Below are 20,006 nucleotides of genomic sequence, written 5' to 3'. Positions count from 1 at the left end.
AAAATAGAAACAAGCTATGATGTGTTGAGCAACAAAAATGAGCTGCATGCAAGGACAATACTATGAGCTTACATAAGATTAGGCACTAAAATACCTATTTATTTCCCCAGTTTTCATCATTTCTGCTTTCACAAGTGGTGATGCTCTCCATTAACAAACAAACCAACAAAAAACACCAATTCCCTCAGAACTCCTGTACCATTTAAGGTCTCTATAATTCATTTTTGACAATCAACCAGACTGCTTCACATTAAAATCTACTTCACATACCAGTGTTTTGGGTTTACCCAACTAGTATAAAATGCTTACACGCAGGGCCCAGTTTTATACTCTTACCATTTCTGGCACAGTACAAAGCACATAGTAGATCCTCAACAAATAAGCACCATATAATTTTTGAAAATAGAGATATTTGGCTTTGGAAAATACTATATCCATAGATATATGATTATTTATGTATCTCTTTTTAAAAGATATATTTACATTTACTGCATGTTTTGCTGAAACTGAATGGATTTTCCAGAGTACAGGTCAACTGAGTGACTAGACAGGGAGAGGCAAAAATATAAGCTGGTAATAGGAAGAAACCAACATGGTCTGAAATTTTATATTTTAAAATTGAAAAATAAATGCATGTAAACAAGACTTGCCTATAAATGAACTGTCTGTAGATGATAAGAATAATCCTACATAGTGGTCCTTGAACACCATGTCATTAGGATTGTCCTGAAGCATAGGGATGATTTCCAAAGTTGTCATTTTGATAAACAGCTCAATACATTTGGCTGTTCCCTAAACCAAACTCTTTCAGAAGGGAATCTTCTTTCGTTCTAAGACACATATTTGTAAGCAAGGGAAAGCACAAGTTTAGTGGAGAAAAGAGAATGGCAAGGTAAGCATATGGAAAAGACAAGCGCCTCTTGGCCTTTAAAAAAAAATGAAGATTAAAAAAAAAAGGAGGGAAAAAAATCAGTCCTTACCTTATCCCTTGCTCGGAATGTGAAAAATTTAGGGAATTCTCTCTGTGTTAAAGAAGGGGGAAATATGTTAGTCCTTCGTAGGTATGGCTCTTTGGGGATAAACACATTACATAGAAGCAGTCAAGCATCTAGAAGGCAGTTTCCTAGAAAACATGCTCCTTACAGCTAAGCTTAGCCTGGGGAATATGAATGATCCTCTGGGTAACCATCACTTTGACCCTACTTCCAAATTTGAGAATAACCACACTATTAACCTAACTTCAATAGCTGCCCTCTGCTAAGAAAAAAAAATTTGGTATTTTTTTAATCTACCAAGTGAAAAAAAAAAAAGCTTCCTGGGTGTTGCTCTTGGCACAACCTGGCAAATAAGACTAATATACCTTTATGCTGAAGTATCGCAATAGTAGTCCCTGAACTGATTTCCCAAGTTTCTCCTTAAGAAACTTAAAATGTAAACCAGCCAGCCAGCACAGAATCCCCAATCCACATTTCTTCCACAGTCATTCTCAAGTCAGTAATTTCAAGGGTTTAAACAGTAACATTTCATGACAAAGAAAAGTACAAGATGTTACTTTGGCCACTACCACTATATGCTTAGGAAAGAATGGGGTGGAATTAGTGAACTTGTAGTCATTAGGTCTTACTGCTCTCTTGCAGGGCATTACACAAGAAAGCAACCAATTTATTAGAACCTTATTAATTAACAAAGATGAATTCAATTAGCAGAATCCATTAGTCTCTGAAATTTAACTTATTAACACAAAATACCCCTGGTTTCTCGGATGGGAAGCTCTACTGGCAGTGTTGGAATCAAGTCATTACTATTTGCCTCTATAGGAGGTTTCATTAGGTATTGTCTTCATTAAGAGTGCAATATAATCAAACACTTCTTGGTACAGGGCAGAAAGACTAGGACTAGCTGCCTAAAAATCCCTCAATGTGCTTTAGGAATGATAAGGAGACATGAACTAAAAGCCTTGTAGGTGGCAGGTGTGCTAATGTGTTGTCCCATTGAATGCTTTCAACAACCTCTCAAGGTATGTATCATAACCCCATTTCACAGCTGAGGAAGCCTTAGTCAAGTGAAATATGCTGAGGACCACAGAGCGAGACATGAACTTGGGTTTCTCTAATGGCAGAGCTTATGCTCTTTCATCTCTACCACTCTACATCTCAACAGCAAGGCATTACTTTTCTATTCTTGTTTAATAGAAATTCCTTATTTAGAGGACTTCTCTTCGATAAGACAAAAAACAGAAATTAAGACTTCAAAGAAAAAAGGAAAAACAAAACTCATGCTGAAAACTGTGGTTCTTAAATTTTTTGAGAAATTTTTGAATACTTTCCACAGGTGTTATGCCTCACCCTGACCTTAAATAAAAGCTTGAACAATTAATAAATCTTTTTATATTTTCCTTGGCATCTTAAGTGTAAAACTGCATCTAACAGACTTCTGGGAGTTTGTTTAGCAAGCCTGGGAAATTCCTTGTCCAGGCTTGGGTCTTTAAAAGCCCTTTGAAAGTGGGTTTTACACAGCACTGATCTTTTAGTGATGATGTTTTTGTTCTAAGTAATTCTCTAATTCCCCTGAATGACAGTGAAGAACATGGGGATGACTTCAAGGTTAAGCAGGAAGATGTTCAGCTGAGATGTCAGATTTCATGCTCATGGCTTTATATAGTCTAGTTTTGGTTTTATTCTTGAGAGGTATGGCTTTCCGAGCATTAGCTTAAAAGTAACACAAGTCAAAAAAGGAACGGTAACAGAATCCTTCCATGAAATTTTAGGAAAGAAAAGTGAAGGAAAGTGATAATATAGTCTTGCAAGCACACATGCTTCTATTCTGCCATAACTATTAACAATTTAATTAGTTAAAATATTTATTTAGAATACAATTTATTCAAATGTGTACAGATGTAGGATCAAAATAATTTTCCTTCAAAAACATAACAATGGTAACCAGAAAAAGTTTTCTTTACCACAAAACCAATTAAGAAAACTTGTAGTAAGTGAAGGCATGAAAAGCAAAAATTTTAATGGAAATACCTTTACTAAAAATAATTAAAAACACTAATTCTTGTCAGAGGTGAACAAAGACTACCAATCAGAAAAACTACCTTCATTAAGGTTAGCTAAGAAAAGATGTTATGAGATGATATAAACAAACTTTTTTTTAGCTTTTGAGTAAATTTTTAGCCCACAGCTAAGTACTCAATTTAAGCATGAAGCATTCAGAACTGGAAATGACAAGAACTTCTGTGTAATGGGAAATTAGGATTGATGAGCAACTCCTCAGGAGATATGGGAGATATGGAAGTCTGAAGAGTTTTATAGAAAAGTCATGTCTTCTGGTGCTCAAAAATCACAGAAAACACAGAAAAGAAGAAATCCAAAAGTCTGATCCTATAGTTTTAGTAAATCCCTTCCTCCTACTTAATCCTCATACTGCCAATTTCTCACTAACAGCATTCATGCTTATTCTATCACTAATGTAATTGCTTTCCAGGCATTCTACTAGTGTTATGGGCAAATATCATAATTGAATCTACACAAAGAAAAACCCTCTTAGTGTTCTGGTACCAAAAAACAAAAGAATATAACATTTCTCAGGAAGAAATTATACCCCTGCTGTGCTCTAATCAGCCAACCATCATCAAGACAATCAAAATAATTTGCCTAAATTAGCCAATCAAGACACCCTGCAAATCAGAGAATGTGAAAACCTGAAACAGAAAACATCATAGCTGATTATGATACTAATAATTGTGTTAAAAACCTAATGAGATGAAGAAATTGGAAACTTGCTGGTGCAATTCTCTCTTACCTCAACATGCTGAGAACTAATTATATAGACTGTAATTAAAACATAAACCCAAAACAAATCTACTGAAAAACTAATAGTTGATCCATTAGCAAACAGAACTACCAATTTTCCCCCCAGCTTTATTGAGATATATCTGACATATCAAAACATTTTTAAAGAAATGAACTAACCATGATAACTATTTGTGACAGTGGGCTCTTCTTTCAGGCCCAAATAATCTGAAACATTTAACTTCGAAGTGGGTGAAAGTACAACTATTGCTTAGGTGATTTATAGCAGAATTTTAAAAAATCTCATGAAATCTTACAAACAAGAAACAAAAGGAAATTTAGATGCAAAACTGATTTAGAATCTCATCACAGTTTTTGAACCTGATGTTTTTGTTTGGGTGACAAAGGATAAGAAGAAACTCAGAAAATATGCATTTTAGTATCCTTAACAAAACTCTGCTGAAAAAATACAGAAATCTTCAGAAAGTATAATACTTATGTTCCAATTAAACAGCACCTTCTGGAATACTTTTTGGAATTCTAGATGTGAATTGAATAGACTTAAATACTACATAAAACTGGAGAACTGTAAGCTGCAGAAATTCAAAGAGCCTGTTCTCTTGCATCCAAATCTTCAGTTTTTTTTAATTTGAAGGAGATAGTCATATGGATAGATTTGTTTTTCTTCAAACTTTCTGTTTAAATATCAATGTTAAAGAGCTTTTCAAGTCCCACTATGGGTACTTAATTTAATTAGATGGTTATGGAAACAGACTTGACTTAAAGCCTCCTTAAAGCTGGTGAATATTGCTGGTTCAGAAAAACAGTCTCCATTTAGAACAGTCTCCATGTAAAGTTAAGAAACTAAGGTAGCAGCAGACATACTGGTGGATGGCTCTCTGGGGACTGTCGCGATTAAACAACCAAGTTTTGTAAATGCTTACAGCCTTCACTGGCATATGAATAAACAGCTAACAATATATACACACTCTCTAAGAACCTCTACTCTGTCTGGCCCTATCTGCCATGTTCTGGTTCTGAAGCAGTCTGAGAGATGATGACTGTGTAAAAGCACAGCTGCTTCATTCATTCCATACAGCCAATGTTGTTCTTGAACCAAACTTGATAACGTTACTCCCCTCTTTGCCCCCTCAGGTGCACAGTCTCTCTTCAATTCAATAATATAGGGATTTCACAGTGTAGAACAGTGGAGGCTGCATACATCACAGTGGATTACCAAGAAGCCAGAGAGATCAAGGGATTCATCTCTAATACCCCCAAAAAGCTTCCTCTTTTTCACACTACACTAACTATGGGGCAAGCATACATCAGATGACATGACAGAGGCTAAGCACCCTTCATGAATGGCAAGCTACCACCAGCAGAGGAACTCATTGCAGCACCATGACAGCGAGCCCCGGATTTATACAACTCCTGCCAAGGCTTCCTGGCTATTGTAGAGCCTGGCTGGAGTTCACTAATAGTTGCCCTTGCCCACTGCATGACCACAAATCATTTCTAAGGGCCTAACAGAAAAATACCCCAACTCTTCTGCCATTCAGTTCTTCAGAGAAAATCCAATCCACACCTAAACCTTAATGCTCTCTGTCTTAAAGCAACCTTTCCTAAACTCATGACAAATCAAGTCACTTGATAATCGAACTTATTTCCCATTTGATGCCACAATCAACAGGAACTGGACAATGATTCCTGGGAAAGATCCATTGCTGGTCTCATTTCCTAGCAGATATTGCCTATATACATCCCTACTCAACCTAAATCCAGAAATATTAAGATAACAGGGAATATGTTTTAAAGCTGTAGATATACTCCAGGACATTACATGGACTCAGAGATAAAGTAAAAAAAAATATTGTCCATGAGAATTAACTGCTTTGGCTTTTCAAAAAGTTTTAGTGGAGAATTTTAATTATCATGGAATGCTTATTATAGGAAACCAGTTAGTTTGCTATAGACATGAAGACCTCATCTAAACCATTAGGGAAAGAGACAACAATTTTACAAGTTCAGTATTATTCCCAAGAATAATTAATATATTATTCCAAAGTCAGTAGGAGAAGAAAAATAACATTAACACTGAAGAACCTAGACCAGTATTCTTTCCAAATCCAGTCCCTGGCTCTGGCATGTCTACCTTAGTTCTGATCATCTACCAGCCACAGTATTTATTCATGGGCTCTCATATTCTATCCTCAAGTATCAATTTTATTCTCTACGCTCCTAATATATCTTCCTAAAGCCCCAGGGTTCTCTTTAAGCTCCTTATACTTCTCTACTACCTCCAGTTTCCTATCTAAAGTTATTGATTGATACATATCTGCACTCTGCCTGATTTCCTGACATCACTAACATAGGGAGTTGTATAGTCCAAAACATTTCAGAAAATCCTAGCTCTTCAGTTTGCAGGGTAGTCTCTCCTGTTTCTCTTTTGACTGGACCAACAAAGTGAACTGTGAGAAGGAAAACAAAATGTCAAGTGCTAGAGACCAAATAAGCAAAGGGCAATAAAAGAAATCACACATAGGTCCTTGAGTTTAGAAAGTCCTTTCCAGAATCTCAAATGCTATCTTCATTATTTCAAGTCAGCAGGGCTTGAAACTAACTAATTATCATAATTGTTAAAATAAAATTCTTTATCAGGAAAATTAAGACTTCCTAATACCCTCTGATATCTGACTTAGCTATATTAAGGTCAAACACTTAAATAAATAAGTTGGTTATAATCTGGCATTTTAGAAGAAGACACCTTGATTGCAAATTGGGTTTTTGGCCTTCCTGCTATCATCACATTGGGTATGATCACATGGGTATATCACAGTTTAGGTGCGAGGCCTGACTAACTTAATTCTCTGTTCAATAAAAATTTTATCTTATAAATATCAACAATTAATTCAGTTCAATGGGAGAAAAAGCAACTTAACATTTTTTATTTATTTCCTGCTCCTAGAATTAACGTAGACAAAAACACCAACTTGGTCTCTGTTAAGGCATTTTAAATAATATTTTTCAAAACTGAGAATTCTCAATAATAGCACATGAATCCACCTTTGGTAGAAGCCAAGACCCCAAAGTGCAACTGGTAGTCTTTGATTATTGATTCACTGTGTGCACAGAAGAAATTACTAGTTAGCTCCTGCTTCTACCTTATTCATCTGGATAAATACATATGCTTATTCTTAACTATTTCTCAAGAATATATTGAGAATTCATTATAGGGTGAAAAAAAGAAGAAAAAGCCCTTTAGCTTGAATACTCCACAGGAGAATTGAATATTCATTATAATACTTTCAAAAAGAGAGACCAAACGTCAATCTAGCCCCTCTAAATAACATACATGTATTCCATGTTTAAATAATCAGTAGTAAACAGATAAAACAGTAAGTAATCTTTCATTATGGTTCCTTCTACTTACATGAAATCTCTGATCAACCTCGCAGTTGACTTGTTTTCTGAAATCCTTTCAAATGAGAGACAGAAAGGAAAAACAGAAGTTGCCACTTAATAATAACATTAAAAATGTATTAATTTTAAGTAAAAGGTGATCAGTTAAAGTTTTTTCTTGAAGTTATAGAAAAGTTATTTCTCCTCATAAATTCTACAAGTAAGCATATGATTTTAATTGTTTTTTGTTTTTAAAAGTTCTAGTAGCATAAGAAACATTAGAAAGGTATAATTCACATGACAATACCTTTTGTGCAACCAGGAAAGTAAGGCGTCGTATTCCATGCTCAACCAGAGTAGCTTTCTGTGAACAAACAATGAAAACAGAAGATAGATGAGACCTCCATTTATCCTAAATTTTACCCCATTTGGTCCTCAGAAGGCTCTGATTGGGCAAGCACCCTTTCTGGATATCTATTATCTTAGCTAAGTACCTTCAAAATTATAAATAAATACTTTTTATTGCGGCGTCTGGGACTAAGTTCTTTGGAATAGGTTTTATATATTGAGCTGGACAAAACTGAAAGAGAACACTATGGAGGAGGAAGGGTCTATAAGGACTGATTTACATCATGGTAGACTTTAATAGAATTTCTGCTTACAGAAATCACACTGGCAGGCATATATTCAAATGTGAAGATTAATATTGACACAGAAGCTAAATGAAATTGGATAGAGGGAAAAGAAAAAATTTCCATGAAACTGAAAATTCAGGCCTAACCTGTTGTTTAGATTACAGATATTACCTACTATCAGATACTGCAGTCCTAGAATTCAACCTAATAAATCCTGACCTTTTCAGTTCTCCTAGACTATTTCCCCACCTACTTTACATGAAGTATTTTTAAAAAGATTCTCTTTAAAAATTATTAAAAGCAATATTTAATAGACTTTTACATTAATTGATTATTCGTGTCTCCACCTGGCATAGGGTGAGCAGTATATTAGAAGTCAACAGAGACCAGTGGTTTAAAGAAAGCCCCTCATATGAGTCTGGGGTCTCCGGATCTAAGCCTTCCTCTATACTTACTACTCACTTATCTCAAAAGGTAGAAACAAAGAAATAGATTTAAAAAGCTTAAAGACCTGCTTTTAGAAAGATGCTAAATCGCAACAAGTAGAAAAGTTATCCCACCAACTGAATGACCTGAAAGATATATGAATAACACAAATAGAAAAAATGTGAATTTTTGTAACCTATATCTAGACATCAGTTTGATCACATTCCTTGTTCTAACTGGAACCAACAGATATGTTCATAAGCCAATTCTTAACTTTCACGATACTATATATTTTTTAAACCCAAATTGCCTTCCTCTTATAAACAAGTACATTCTTGAGAGATTTTCTATTTCTCCATTTCTACTATGGCATTGCTTAGTAATAAAATTAACACTAGAAACAAAAGATAACTGGAAAAATGAATTTTCTAATAAAAATTTCCCAGGTCAAATAAGAAATTTAAATGGGATCTGTTCTGGCATCATACCCATTAAAAATGATCTGTACTGACATCATACCTGTTAGTGTAAATAACCAAGTAATGACACTACACTAAGAAAAAACTGTGTTGAAAGAGAGGGGTGGAGTGAGGTGGTGGTGATTCTCTTAGTGTGCCCAGGAACAGAAACAATTTTTTGATACCAACAAAGAATCCCACTACAGCCTTCTCCTTCAAAGACAACAAGCATCAATAGCTATGCTCTGGCAAGGGAAGAAAATAACTTCAATAATGCCATGATTTAAAATCAAAATTGTTATTGCTTTTAAAATTCCACAAGTGGCTGACAATAACAGCAGAGCAACAGGATTCTGATTACATTGTAATAATGCGGGTCTCACAGCAAGTCCACAGCTATTACCCAGCGATTAGGCGTCAGCACCTGGAGAAACTCCATTTACACTGACTGCTTCAATCTCCTCCACAAGTCATTTACAAATATATGATCCTAATTTCTATGAGAGAAAAAAAGACATGCTGGGACTGGAAGATTATTTGGACAATTTGGATCAACCTATTTGATAGTTTAATATGTGCTTTAAAAAAAAAACTTTTTCTAAACTGCTAGGAGCATGATCATGAAGTGAAAAACTAGTTATCACTTCAGCTTTTTTTTTTAATTGCTTTCCCTTCCTTTTCTTTTTATGGTTTTTTCAAAACCAGGAGTGCAAATGCCAAATATTCCTGGATAAGCGCAGTACCTGATGCAGTTAATAGCTTCTCTAGGCTTAGAATATCAGCACAGTCTGCCCATGCCCTTCTGAACAGCCATAGGCAGACAATGGATTCCTCCGTGCCTCAGTTTACAAGTCCAGTAAAGGTAAAAGGTAATTTCTTATTGCCAATTAATGACAAATAATATGTAGTGGAAATGAAGAAACTGCTTCTTTAAATAGATGTGTGATGATATACAACAGATCTGAGGGTAATAAAAAGCCTAAAGTTGAGGTCAAAACAATCAAATAATGGGCAATTAGTGCCTCAAAACCTAGGAAGAAATTTTCACAGATTCTCTCATCAAGCGGCAGAGTCAGCAGCCATGCACAACACTGGGACTCTTTCAGGTAAGGTTACCTTGGTCACTGGTCTAAGGTTAATTTTATGTGGTCACTAGTCAAGGGCAAGAAGGAAGGTTACTTTCTCTTCTAAAGAAAAATTTCCATGTATGTTCCCTACTTTCATTTCTTTGGAAGTACCTTTTCCCCATATTGACCACTACAATCCCATATTGATATGCTGTGAGAGCATCATGGAGTAAATCCTAAGACTCATGTTAAGTATAAATTTACCATCTTTTCCTGGGTATCTGCTACTAGCATTGTATGATGTGAGTGCCTATAGCACTAATTGTTCATACTGATAAATCTACTGAGTTCTTTCTTTATAAAAAGAACTATGGGCTAGGTGCTTTCTATTCAAAGAAAACACAAGGGTGTTGTCATTAAAGGCAATTGAAGAGGGGTACTTTGGCATCTACCAGATATTATAATGAAATGTAACTGTAGATTATTGTTTTGAGCATGCCTAACCAGTCCCTTCAACTAGACTATAAGCATCTTTAGGGCTAAGAATGCATTACTTACTAAAGCACCTAGATCTGTGCCTCTTAGAGCTAACATCAAACCCTTACATTCCAGTTTTTGGTCTATAATCTAGCAGGTGGTGATCAAGATGCTTTAATCTCTCTGAGCTTGAGGTTTTTCCCAAGATGTGTAACTGGAGTAATTCCTGACTAATCTACCACCATGGGATTGTGGTAAGGTACGAATTTAAAAATTTGCAAAGAAGTTCTTTATAAATAAAAAGTTATTATTATCACTACTAAATGTATGCTGACCAATTAGAATTTTAAGGGAGAAAAATACATTTTAGTTAGGACTACTCAGAGAAGTCCTCATAAAAGAGATGAAAATTCAGACAGTTCTTAAAACAAGCAGGATTGAGAAAGAGAGAGAGAGAGAGGAAGGAAGACTGGAAGAAAGGAAGCACACATGGAAAACACTGCAGATGAGGGTCAATAGAAGAAATGATGTAAACAAGGGAGATGAGACAAAGACTTAGATCTCTTCAGGGAATAGCAAAGGCTAGATTGTTAACCTTGTTTACTAGGCTGATGTTAAATATCAAGTAAGAAGTTATCTTGAAGGTAGGGGAGAATCACTGTAGAGTGGGAGAACAACTTGGTAAGGGGGCATTTTGGACATTTGGTTTCGTGGTGGTGAGCAGAATGGAAACGAGGGAGAGAGTAAAGGAATAAAGGTAGATCACAAGTAAACCTCCTACAGATTCTCAAGTGTAAGGTGAGTGAAGGTTTAAAAATTAGAGACATGGTAGTGAGAATTTAAAACCTGAAAAGAAGAAAAGGTAAGAGATGCTGCAAAGAAAAAAACAAACAAACAAACCTTGATGACTGACCAGATACAAATAAACACATACAGATTGTGGGTAGATAGGTAGAATAATGGAACAGCAAGGAAAAGGAAGAAGTCAATGACTTCTGAATGACTGGGGATAGAGGGTTTGGTTTCTTACATTTTTTGGTTTTGTTCTGGAGAGAGAGGGGGAATCAGAAGGAGTGAAGGAAAATGACGGGAATTTAGGTTTAAACCAGAGTTTGATGTCAACTTAAGATATCTAAGGTTCACAAAACTGAAAGGAGGATGGAAGTATAACTGTCATTTTCAAGAGAGGTAAGGGAAGGACACAGAGGGGCATGAAGGAAGGTTGGGCCTAGATATGTGCAGCTAAGTCACCAAAGGAAAATATCAGCAGGTGACTAGAAGTTCAAGATGGGAGCTCTGGGAAGGATTTAGGGACAAAATTTCTCTTCCTTAAAATATTACAGATATTTGAGGTCTGTATTTCTTGACATAAAAAGATACTCATTATATACTATTAAATCACAGAACTATGCAAAAGAACAGCCATTATCAGTAATTCACCTTACAAGTGGCAACTGATGAAAAGATGGATATAATATGAAGCCAGCAAGAGAGGGGCCATTGCCAGTTTCCACCCAATTGAGGACTTACATTTTGCTGGGTGAACTCTCTGAACATAGCTGCCAGCCTGTCATCCTCAATATCACAGTCAGTCTTGATAGCCACATTCAGAATGTGAATTGGTTCATCCCTGGGGACCTGTAACCCAAGAACATAAGACAAAGAAATACGGTAGCTACTTGGTAGAATACCTGAAAAAAAGATTTGCCCCACAGGCCACCTTGGTTTGCCCACTAGCACAAATGCACAAATAAGGAAATCGAAACCATTGCCCAGCCCACAGCCACACAGAGATTAAATAAAGTAAAACACCTAACCTTTGAAAAGATAAGGCAGCCAAAGCATTAGCTAGAGGTGTCCCCAAATCTTGATTGACATGGATTTGAAGACCAATATGTCTCAACTTTTTCACCAATAAAATGGTAATGAAACCATTTGCCACACACCTTCACAGAATGTGTATAAAAATGAATGAAAGAAGCCACCACCTAAACATATTCTGAGACAATATATTTCCTAAAAATTTACCAAACAGTTAAGTATCAAACAATGGGAAAACAACCTCATGGGAAAAAAACAAAACAATTTGTTTACTAATAAATGAAAAGAAGGGATTTAATAAAAGGGCCAAGTTTTAAACAAAATGCCTAATTTTTTTATTATCTAAAGTCCTCCCTTCCCTGAGGACTATGATAGAACCACTCTGCAAATATATAAACCATCACATAGTAAGAATTAAAGCAAGCAAAGCTCAAGTCTTTGAAACAACATTCAGAGACTCAGAGGCAGCTTCAATGGATACACAGGAGCCCATTCTGAACTGGATTGAGAGATTAATACTTTTTCTTTTTTAGGTAAGAATTTATATTCCACCTGTTTCCAAAAGTTCTTTGATAAGGCATATAAAATTAAATATAAAGTAGGATAAAAAAATGAATTTTCCCTATAATGTTTTCCAAACAGAAAGATAGTATATAGTACAAGTCCTGTGTCTCAAAGAACAAAGCAGTCTCCCAAAGGGGACACTATACCTTGTCTTCATCATATAGAGATGTGTGACCTGCCTCAGGGAAACTGGGGCTTTGGGGTGGCGAATCACAGAAGCAGCCCATCACTTCATCAAAGATCCTGAAAAATACCAAAGAAACACCCATCATGAAAACCTAAGTGGCAGAAAACTAATGCTGCCATTGTCAGCTCAGTCTAAAAGAAAAATCTATCCTACCCTGTGCTCAATAGTCAACTGAATAGAATCACCAGTGGCTAGAGGTGACGTGCAAAATGTCACCAAGTGGCAGAAATTAGGAGGATGGATTGTTTAAAATTTAATAAACCATATGTATTTTTTCTTTTAAAAAAAGAATTATCTAAAGCTTTTTATTATTTTTAATATGTAAGATATGAGCACTGCTGTCATCGGTCTTACAGTAACAGAGCCTGGGATGGGAGCAGCGACAGACCAACGTAATTACCCCTCCCCCTAGGGTAATGCATCAGTATACATCAACAGATAGATGCTGAATGCATTTAATCAGAAGATGTATTGTCTCTGGTGGGGCTCACTCTAGTGTTGTGTTTAATTTCTCCTGACATTTCACTCATCACAGAGCAGACAGCTTCTTCTGTTAGCTCCTAAGGAAAAGACGGTTTTTGTTTGTTTCTTTTTCTCTGACCAGGCTCATATAACAAGTAGAGGCTTGTAGAGTCTGAATGAGAGGTGGAAATGGAAGGACATATACTTTTCTGAGGGCATACACAGCAAGGGCTATATCTCCTTAGTTAGCTCTTGCTTATTTCAGGGATCTTGTTCATTTGGCAGAAATCTGAAACCCCCAAACAGAGATGCCCCTGGCTCCCTTTGTACAAACACAGTTCCATAGTGTCCTACCTGACAAAATCTTCAAAAGTCCGGAAAGAGACCATTCCGCCCATCCGCTGACATGGTGGAGTGAATGAGTTGTCCAACAGCACATCACTGACACTAGCTACATGGGTCATGCCATAGTGGTTGAGGTTGGAGGAGAAGGACATTCTAAATGGTAATTCAATCAAGTGCATTAGACAAAGACGGTAAACAGGGATTGGGAAAGTAACAATAGGGAAAAGGAGCTAGGAGAAAACTGAAGTAGGGTCAGGTTGCAGAGCAGATTTGGTTTTTTTACCCACTATGGATAAGGCTATATGGCTAGATTCACATTAACCCATTCATGTGAATTTCCCCCCATACAAACTATATTTTCACCACCCCAAAATTTCTCCAAATAAAGACCTAAGGACAATTAGGAATTTGATGGCAGTTTCAATATAATGACATTATGACATGTCTGATGAATGAATAACACATAAGGGATAAAAACCATCCTGCATCTTCCCCTTCCCTAAAACATTCCCTCTTTTAAAAGGAAATAAGCAAGCGAAGTGAGTTGCTATTAAGGGCAAGACTTAAGGTATTTTTCTCTAGGAACTGTAATACATTTAAGTATTCAGATAGATATATGCATGTAAAACAACTCTATGTCATTTGGAATGGTTTAGTAAATAATAGATAACATTATCATACAGAAACAAGTCACATTCTATAAAAAACTTTACTAAGGTATTTATTTTCCTTTGATGGGCTGATGGGGATAGCAGTTACAATGATTATAGCTACTTCCTTTTTGAAAAGGAGACATTTTTTAACCTCAAACTGCAAAATTTCCTTTTTTGAAATTTAAACACTTCTATAACAAAGTAAGCATATCTTCATCAAAAGCCAGTAAGTTCCAGCAAGATACAGAAGGGCAGAGCATGGGTTTCAAAGTATGTGTAAGCATGGCAAACAGGTGCTAAATGGTGATGATCAAAGAGAACTGAATTGATTTGCTCAATCTAAAAACATAATGAATCTGTATATTTCTTGATAAACCTTAGCAGTATGTACTGATAAATAATACTGTAATGTTTGTGAATGCCCAATCAGACAGCCTGTTACGAATGACCAAGCTAAAGGATGCCTTCAGGATACAAATCTGAAACAAGTTCAGAGTAAGGCAAGGACACCTGAACTTTGGGGAGCTGCTCAAAAATCTCCTTGAAGAGTACCACTGCAGTTTTGCAGGAAGGAGAGAGCCAGCAATGTGGACTTGAGATTTGGGTACATACTGTACTCTATTGCAAATTTTAATTAAATAAGGCAATGGAGTTGTTTTTTTTTTTTATATGGGAGTGTTGCTCACACAAACTATAGAGACTGACATTCCAGATTTTTATTTCTTTGGCAAATGACTATGAAAAAGGTACTTCATCTTTTGCCAGTGCTGGGGAACAGAAAGGCAGAGTGGGAGAGGAAACCATTGATACCATGAAAGAGACAAATAAATGAAACATACATCAAGCAAGTCTTATGCATGGTGTTCACTAGAACCAGGGCTTCAGAGTTGTATGAAATCAGAAATGCTATCATCCTCTTTTCTAGGATCACCAAATATATTTAATAAAGGAGCAAGTTTGTAAGGCATTATATTTTTCAACTGCCTGGCATTAGACAGGCAAGATAAAATGGTTCCAGATAACACTTAAAGGGAACTCCCTCTGAATAAGCTAGCAGGCTGTCTGTGGCAAACATGGGGTTAAGTATCTTTTTCACTCAAGTGAGCCCCACGGGAAATATCTACTATTCAGTTATCCCCACTATTAAGCTGACAGGCCAGCTAACGGCAGGCAGGAATGAACCAAGCCTACTCACCAAGGGCAGACAACAGGACCAAAAAAAGGACCTGCTTCCCTCTCCCCATCCAAATTAGACTCTAAAATCAGCTTTGATTACTCAGTATTTAAAAGAAGAGAAACAAAATAAGCATAAGCCAATGGATAATTCATCACCTACAAATAGCCTGCCACCAATGTACTACTACGTTAGCAATTTGTGGATTCAATTCCCATCAGAACTGCATTCCTCTCAAACTTGCATTGTGCTCCCTTGCTTGGCTCAGGAACAGGAGGAACTTAATACTAAGATATCACTTTTGTTACAGTGGCCTGGAAAATTCATCACAGGGCTACCCAGTCAAAACAAATATATTTTTCCAATGTTAATCATATCATAGGTCTGACATAAAACTTGACTTTCATATCATTTTAACACTGACACTTTAGAAAAAGAGCTAACAAACTGATAAAACATGAAATCAGCTATTTCTGCATTTGTAATCCTCTAAAAGGAGAAGCAAATTAGGAAATCAAAATTTGAAAAAATTATGAACAATTTTCCAGGACAAGAGTAACCTTAAGGTTTCTCCTCTGAAAGCCCCAAGCCAGACAGAGAACTTAGCAAAAGATGTTTACAGCAAAGCTGAACACCAGGCAGACAACTCCTCTATTAAATACAGCTAGATAGGAGCTTTTCCACACTGAGGCTTTTCAAGTACTGCTTTATGAACAGCTGAAGAAAAGCTGAAGACATGTTTTCCAAACAGAAAGAATAATTTAGTTATGTCCAAAGGGGATCTCAGGACTCCCCAGCAGAAGATAGCATTTAGTTGTTGAATGTAGTGTTATTTTTTCCCTGATTTCATTATCCTAAGTTACAAAAAGGTGCTTTTTATTGGAAAAGAAACTAAACATACAGTACCTGTTTAGCGTGGGGATGTTCCCTCTGCAATTAAACAACCACAGTTAGTTACTGATACGTTAGTGAAAGCCATAATAAAAGAATTGTCAGAGCAGATACAGACTAGACACAAAGAGCTCCAGTTTGGCAGCTCTGGTATTCAACAGACATAATCAAGTGCTCGTTACCCTTCCACCCCCAGTATGCCTCCAAAGAGGCATGCCTCCTGACCTACCTCACCACAGCAACTGTTGATGAAAAGTGGTGAACTGTATTTACTGTAGATGTGTTTTAATAGCCTCTATCACACAAAAAAATAATGCAAGTAGTGATAAAACATAGGCTTATGAAAATTAAGCTATATGATATGGTATATTATCTTCAGCTTCAACATGAAACATAATTCTTGACAAGATTCCTAGAGCATCTTCTTTCTTTTTCCTATTTTATGAAAAAAATAATAAGGAGGTCCAGGGACATTGTTTCCACAGTCCCTCCCACCTGAATTGTTTTTCTAGGATAAATGGTGAAACTACAAACTCTCCTCCAAAGAAAAGCCAGGAATCTCAATTCCCAGCTACCTTTCCTCAGTCTTTTTAACCATGCTCTCCTCCCATAGATCGGGGTATGTTGGGGGAAACAGAGGCGGCTGTTGAAAAGGAAGGCACTCTGTATTACAAGAAGCTTAAAGGAACTGGAAATCATGCAGGAATATAATGACAAATGATTCTACGGCTAAAGTGGCATAATCTGTATAATTTAATACTTTTAAAATTAAATGAATTTAGGGTAATAATGACTTTTTAAAACTGCCATAAGCTTTAAAACTACAGGCCTTTCACAAATAAAACCTTACATAAATTTGGCTAGCCCTAGAATTTCTTAATAAAGAATGTGCCAAAATCATGAAAGAAAGAGTATGATAAGAATGGAAACTGCAAAGCATCTCCTTTATTCTTTTTGCTCTTTGCCATCAATGCTTTTTTTTTTCTTAATTTAATGTCACTTCCTCAACTGGAACAAACAAATAAAAACCCTTATTTTCAATACTAAAAGGGCAAAGTTTTACTTACCACCCACAATTTAGGACTACTGTAAGGAAGTTAATTGGTTGATATCTTAACCTTCTAACATTCTTTTATCAGTATTTAATCATTGTTGGGGTTTTCTGGCACACAGAGGACTTAATGGGCAGAACATAGTGGGTGGTGCTGATGATATGTGGGAAGGAGGAGAGAGGAAGGAAAATGATGCACTTTTCATGGCAGTGAAAGGAGCAGAACAGACTGAGCTGGCCATATAAATAAAAAGCTATGACATATCACTGCACACAAACTGTATACCTCATGTGATTTGTGAGTAGCAATGCTCTTTGCATCAAACCTGTATCACAGTGAATTCATAAGGCAGCAAGAGCAACCTTTGAGGGCAAAAATCTGCTTTGCTATTTGGATTCTTTGAGCCTCTCATTCAGAGGAATGGGCTTCCTTTTACAAGAGACCCTTACTTATAATGCAGTTGGCCCTCAAAACAAGCAAAAAGTAAGCACAGGTTCTAGAACAGAGGGCAGGGTAGCTAAACAGAAAACTAATAGTAAATGCTAATGATAGCAAGAATTCTAAGGAAAGGGGCCACCTGCACAGTCTCTCATCAGGAACCTCAGTTCAGAAAGAAGAACGCTACAACCAAAGCAATCTCAGGCTCCATCCATTTAGATTTCTAGAATATAGAAACCGATATAATCTCTCTCAACTGTTAACCAATTTCTTAAACTACCTGAATGGTCTCACTACTTCTGTAGCTACACTTTAATCCCTTAGGGAGTCTTCACAGAGTGAGGGCCAAGTTTTCAGCAGAAAAGGGCCTGAACTGAACTGAACAGACCACTACAAACAAAAAGACAGCCAGCCCTTCTCCATCAGCAATTGTCAAGCTCTCATAGGGAGCCCCCTGATGCTTTGTTATAGGTATTGTGTACCATCTACACAGTATGGGATAAGAACAAAAACTCCCAGCAGCTTCAAGTTTTTAAAGGAATGGCCCCAAATCAATCATCTAAAAGGTAAATTTATAGGCAGCTTATCCTCTTTGGCAGAGCAGGAATCTGTGGTCTATGGGGCTGTAGAAGAAATGAGCAGGTAAGGAAGGATAAACTCTCCATAACCAGGTAAATACTTAGCCATGTCCATAATGATCATTTATGTATTTTGTTACCCTATTCAGGGGCTCTTTGATCAATTTAAGAATATGATCAATGTGGCATAGTACACACTATTGTGGAAGATCCATGGTCTGCACAAAAATAAACAACCACGGAAGAGATCATGTATGAGTCAAATATTCCATTTATATGGCTAAAAGTAAAATAAATTCTACCGCATTTTCACTGCCTACTCATCATGCAAAAATAGCCGAATTGCTCAATCGCAGATAAGGCAATCAACTGAATTTTCAAATACATAAATGGATGTAAATTCACTTTTCATAAGACATTTGCTGTTAAGCTGTTCAAAGCACTTATGATGAGTCTTCATTCACACTGTTTTGATAAATAATGGGATATTTTCCTTCCAGTAGATTAGCTCCATTTTACAGATGTGGTAACTGAGAAATGAAAGGCAATGCTTTCCAAGGACACTGCCATGATATGCTGTCATAAACCAGAATCTAGACCTGGCATTTTCTCATCTCAGTTCCTGAGGCTAGCATTTCACATCAATACAGACTAAATTTAAAGGACAAGAGAAATCCTTTGAATTCTGAGGTTCTTAGCATTAAGTCACCTCTGATTTTATTGATCTGCCTGCCTAGAATAGCTGGAGAGTCTGCTTCAATTTGAATGCAAAGTTAGAGTTCCTGCCTGCTAGCTGAACCCTTTATTTAAGGAACACTGACTTCTCTGGCAGTCACAAGTTCTCTGAGCCTTTTACCATCCCTTCCAGCTGAATTTCATTTTGCTTGAGTCTAGCTGGACCTACATAAATCTTTTATTATATAAAAATGCTCCCAATTCTTTTGCCTTCTAACTTGAAGGGGGAAAAAAAAGACCTTATATGGAAATGATGGGGCTACATGCAAACAAGTAGTGGTTACATCAAGCTGTGACTGAGAGCCAGTACAGGGCAAATCTTTTGAAATCAGGCAGCAAAGCAGAATCAGAAGAGGTCGGCTGAATAACCTTCTAGCAATCACTAACAGCAGTACCATAGGAGGAAGAGCAATTGGACTGGCTGTGACCTGTGGTGGTCTCCTTGCATGACTCTATAGTTCTGCAGGAGAATCCAAATCAAGAGCTGTAAAACACATCTGAACCATGTATTTCTATCTGCATCTCCCCTCCCCTCTACCTCCTTGCAGTTTAGATGCCCTGATTCCACTGCAGAGCTTTGGTTTACAATAAAATGACCATTGCTTCATTCATTTGCAGCCCATTCAAAGCTCCCTCTTTGCTCTGCTGGAAGACTTTGCTTTCTGAACAAAGTATGCCAACAGAACTACAGCTTCTTATTGTTGCCTGCTGTATAATTAGTTACAAACCCACAGCACAAAACTACAGGGTTTACAGGTACCCTGGATTCTGCTTTTCCTTCTCCATGGAATCCACTAGTCTTCCATGACAAGAAGGGACATTGGGCTACCCAATGATATGAGAATTT

At 36.7% G+C, this 20,006-nt stretch overlaps 1 protein-coding gene across 14 annotated transcripts in view; it reads right to left on the bottom strand.

The window, feature by feature from the left end:
* ACACA (acetyl-CoA carboxylase alpha) overlaps nt 1-20,006 on the bottom strand; it is a 313,862-nt gene that overhangs the window by 90,661 nt on the left and 203,195 nt on the right. For 12 of the 14 annotated variants that reach the window (XM_073235270.1, XM_073235269.1, XM_073235274.1 and 9 more), the window contains 7 exons: nt 16,372-16,395; nt 13,648-13,791; nt 12,791-12,887; nt 11,790-11,897; nt 7,504-7,560; nt 7,228-7,272; nt 981-1,022 (listed from right to left, as the gene is read on the bottom strand). In XM_073235270.1, coding sequence (XP_073091371.1) covers nt 981-1,022; nt 7,228-7,272; nt 7,504-7,560; nt 11,790-11,897; nt 12,791-12,887; nt 13,648-13,791; nt 16,372-16,395 — 517 coding nt within the window. The remainder of the gene's footprint in view (nt 1-980; nt 1,023-7,227; nt 7,273-7,503; nt 7,561-11,789; nt 11,898-12,790; nt 12,888-13,647; nt 13,792-16,371; nt 16,396-20,006) is intronic. The other 2 variants (XM_073235272.1, XM_073235281.1) reach the window with 1 other exon arrangement.

This window comes from Manis javanica, chromosome 4 (genome assembly GCF_040802235.1).
Source record: "Manis javanica isolate MJ-LG chromosome 4, MJ_LKY, whole genome shotgun sequence".
NCBI classification, from domain to species: Eukaryota; Metazoa; Chordata; class Mammalia; order Pholidota; family Manidae; genus Manis; species Manis javanica.
The sequence above is the reverse complement of the archived record's forward strand: the minus strand, read 5'-3'. Positions and strand labels throughout refer to the sequence as shown.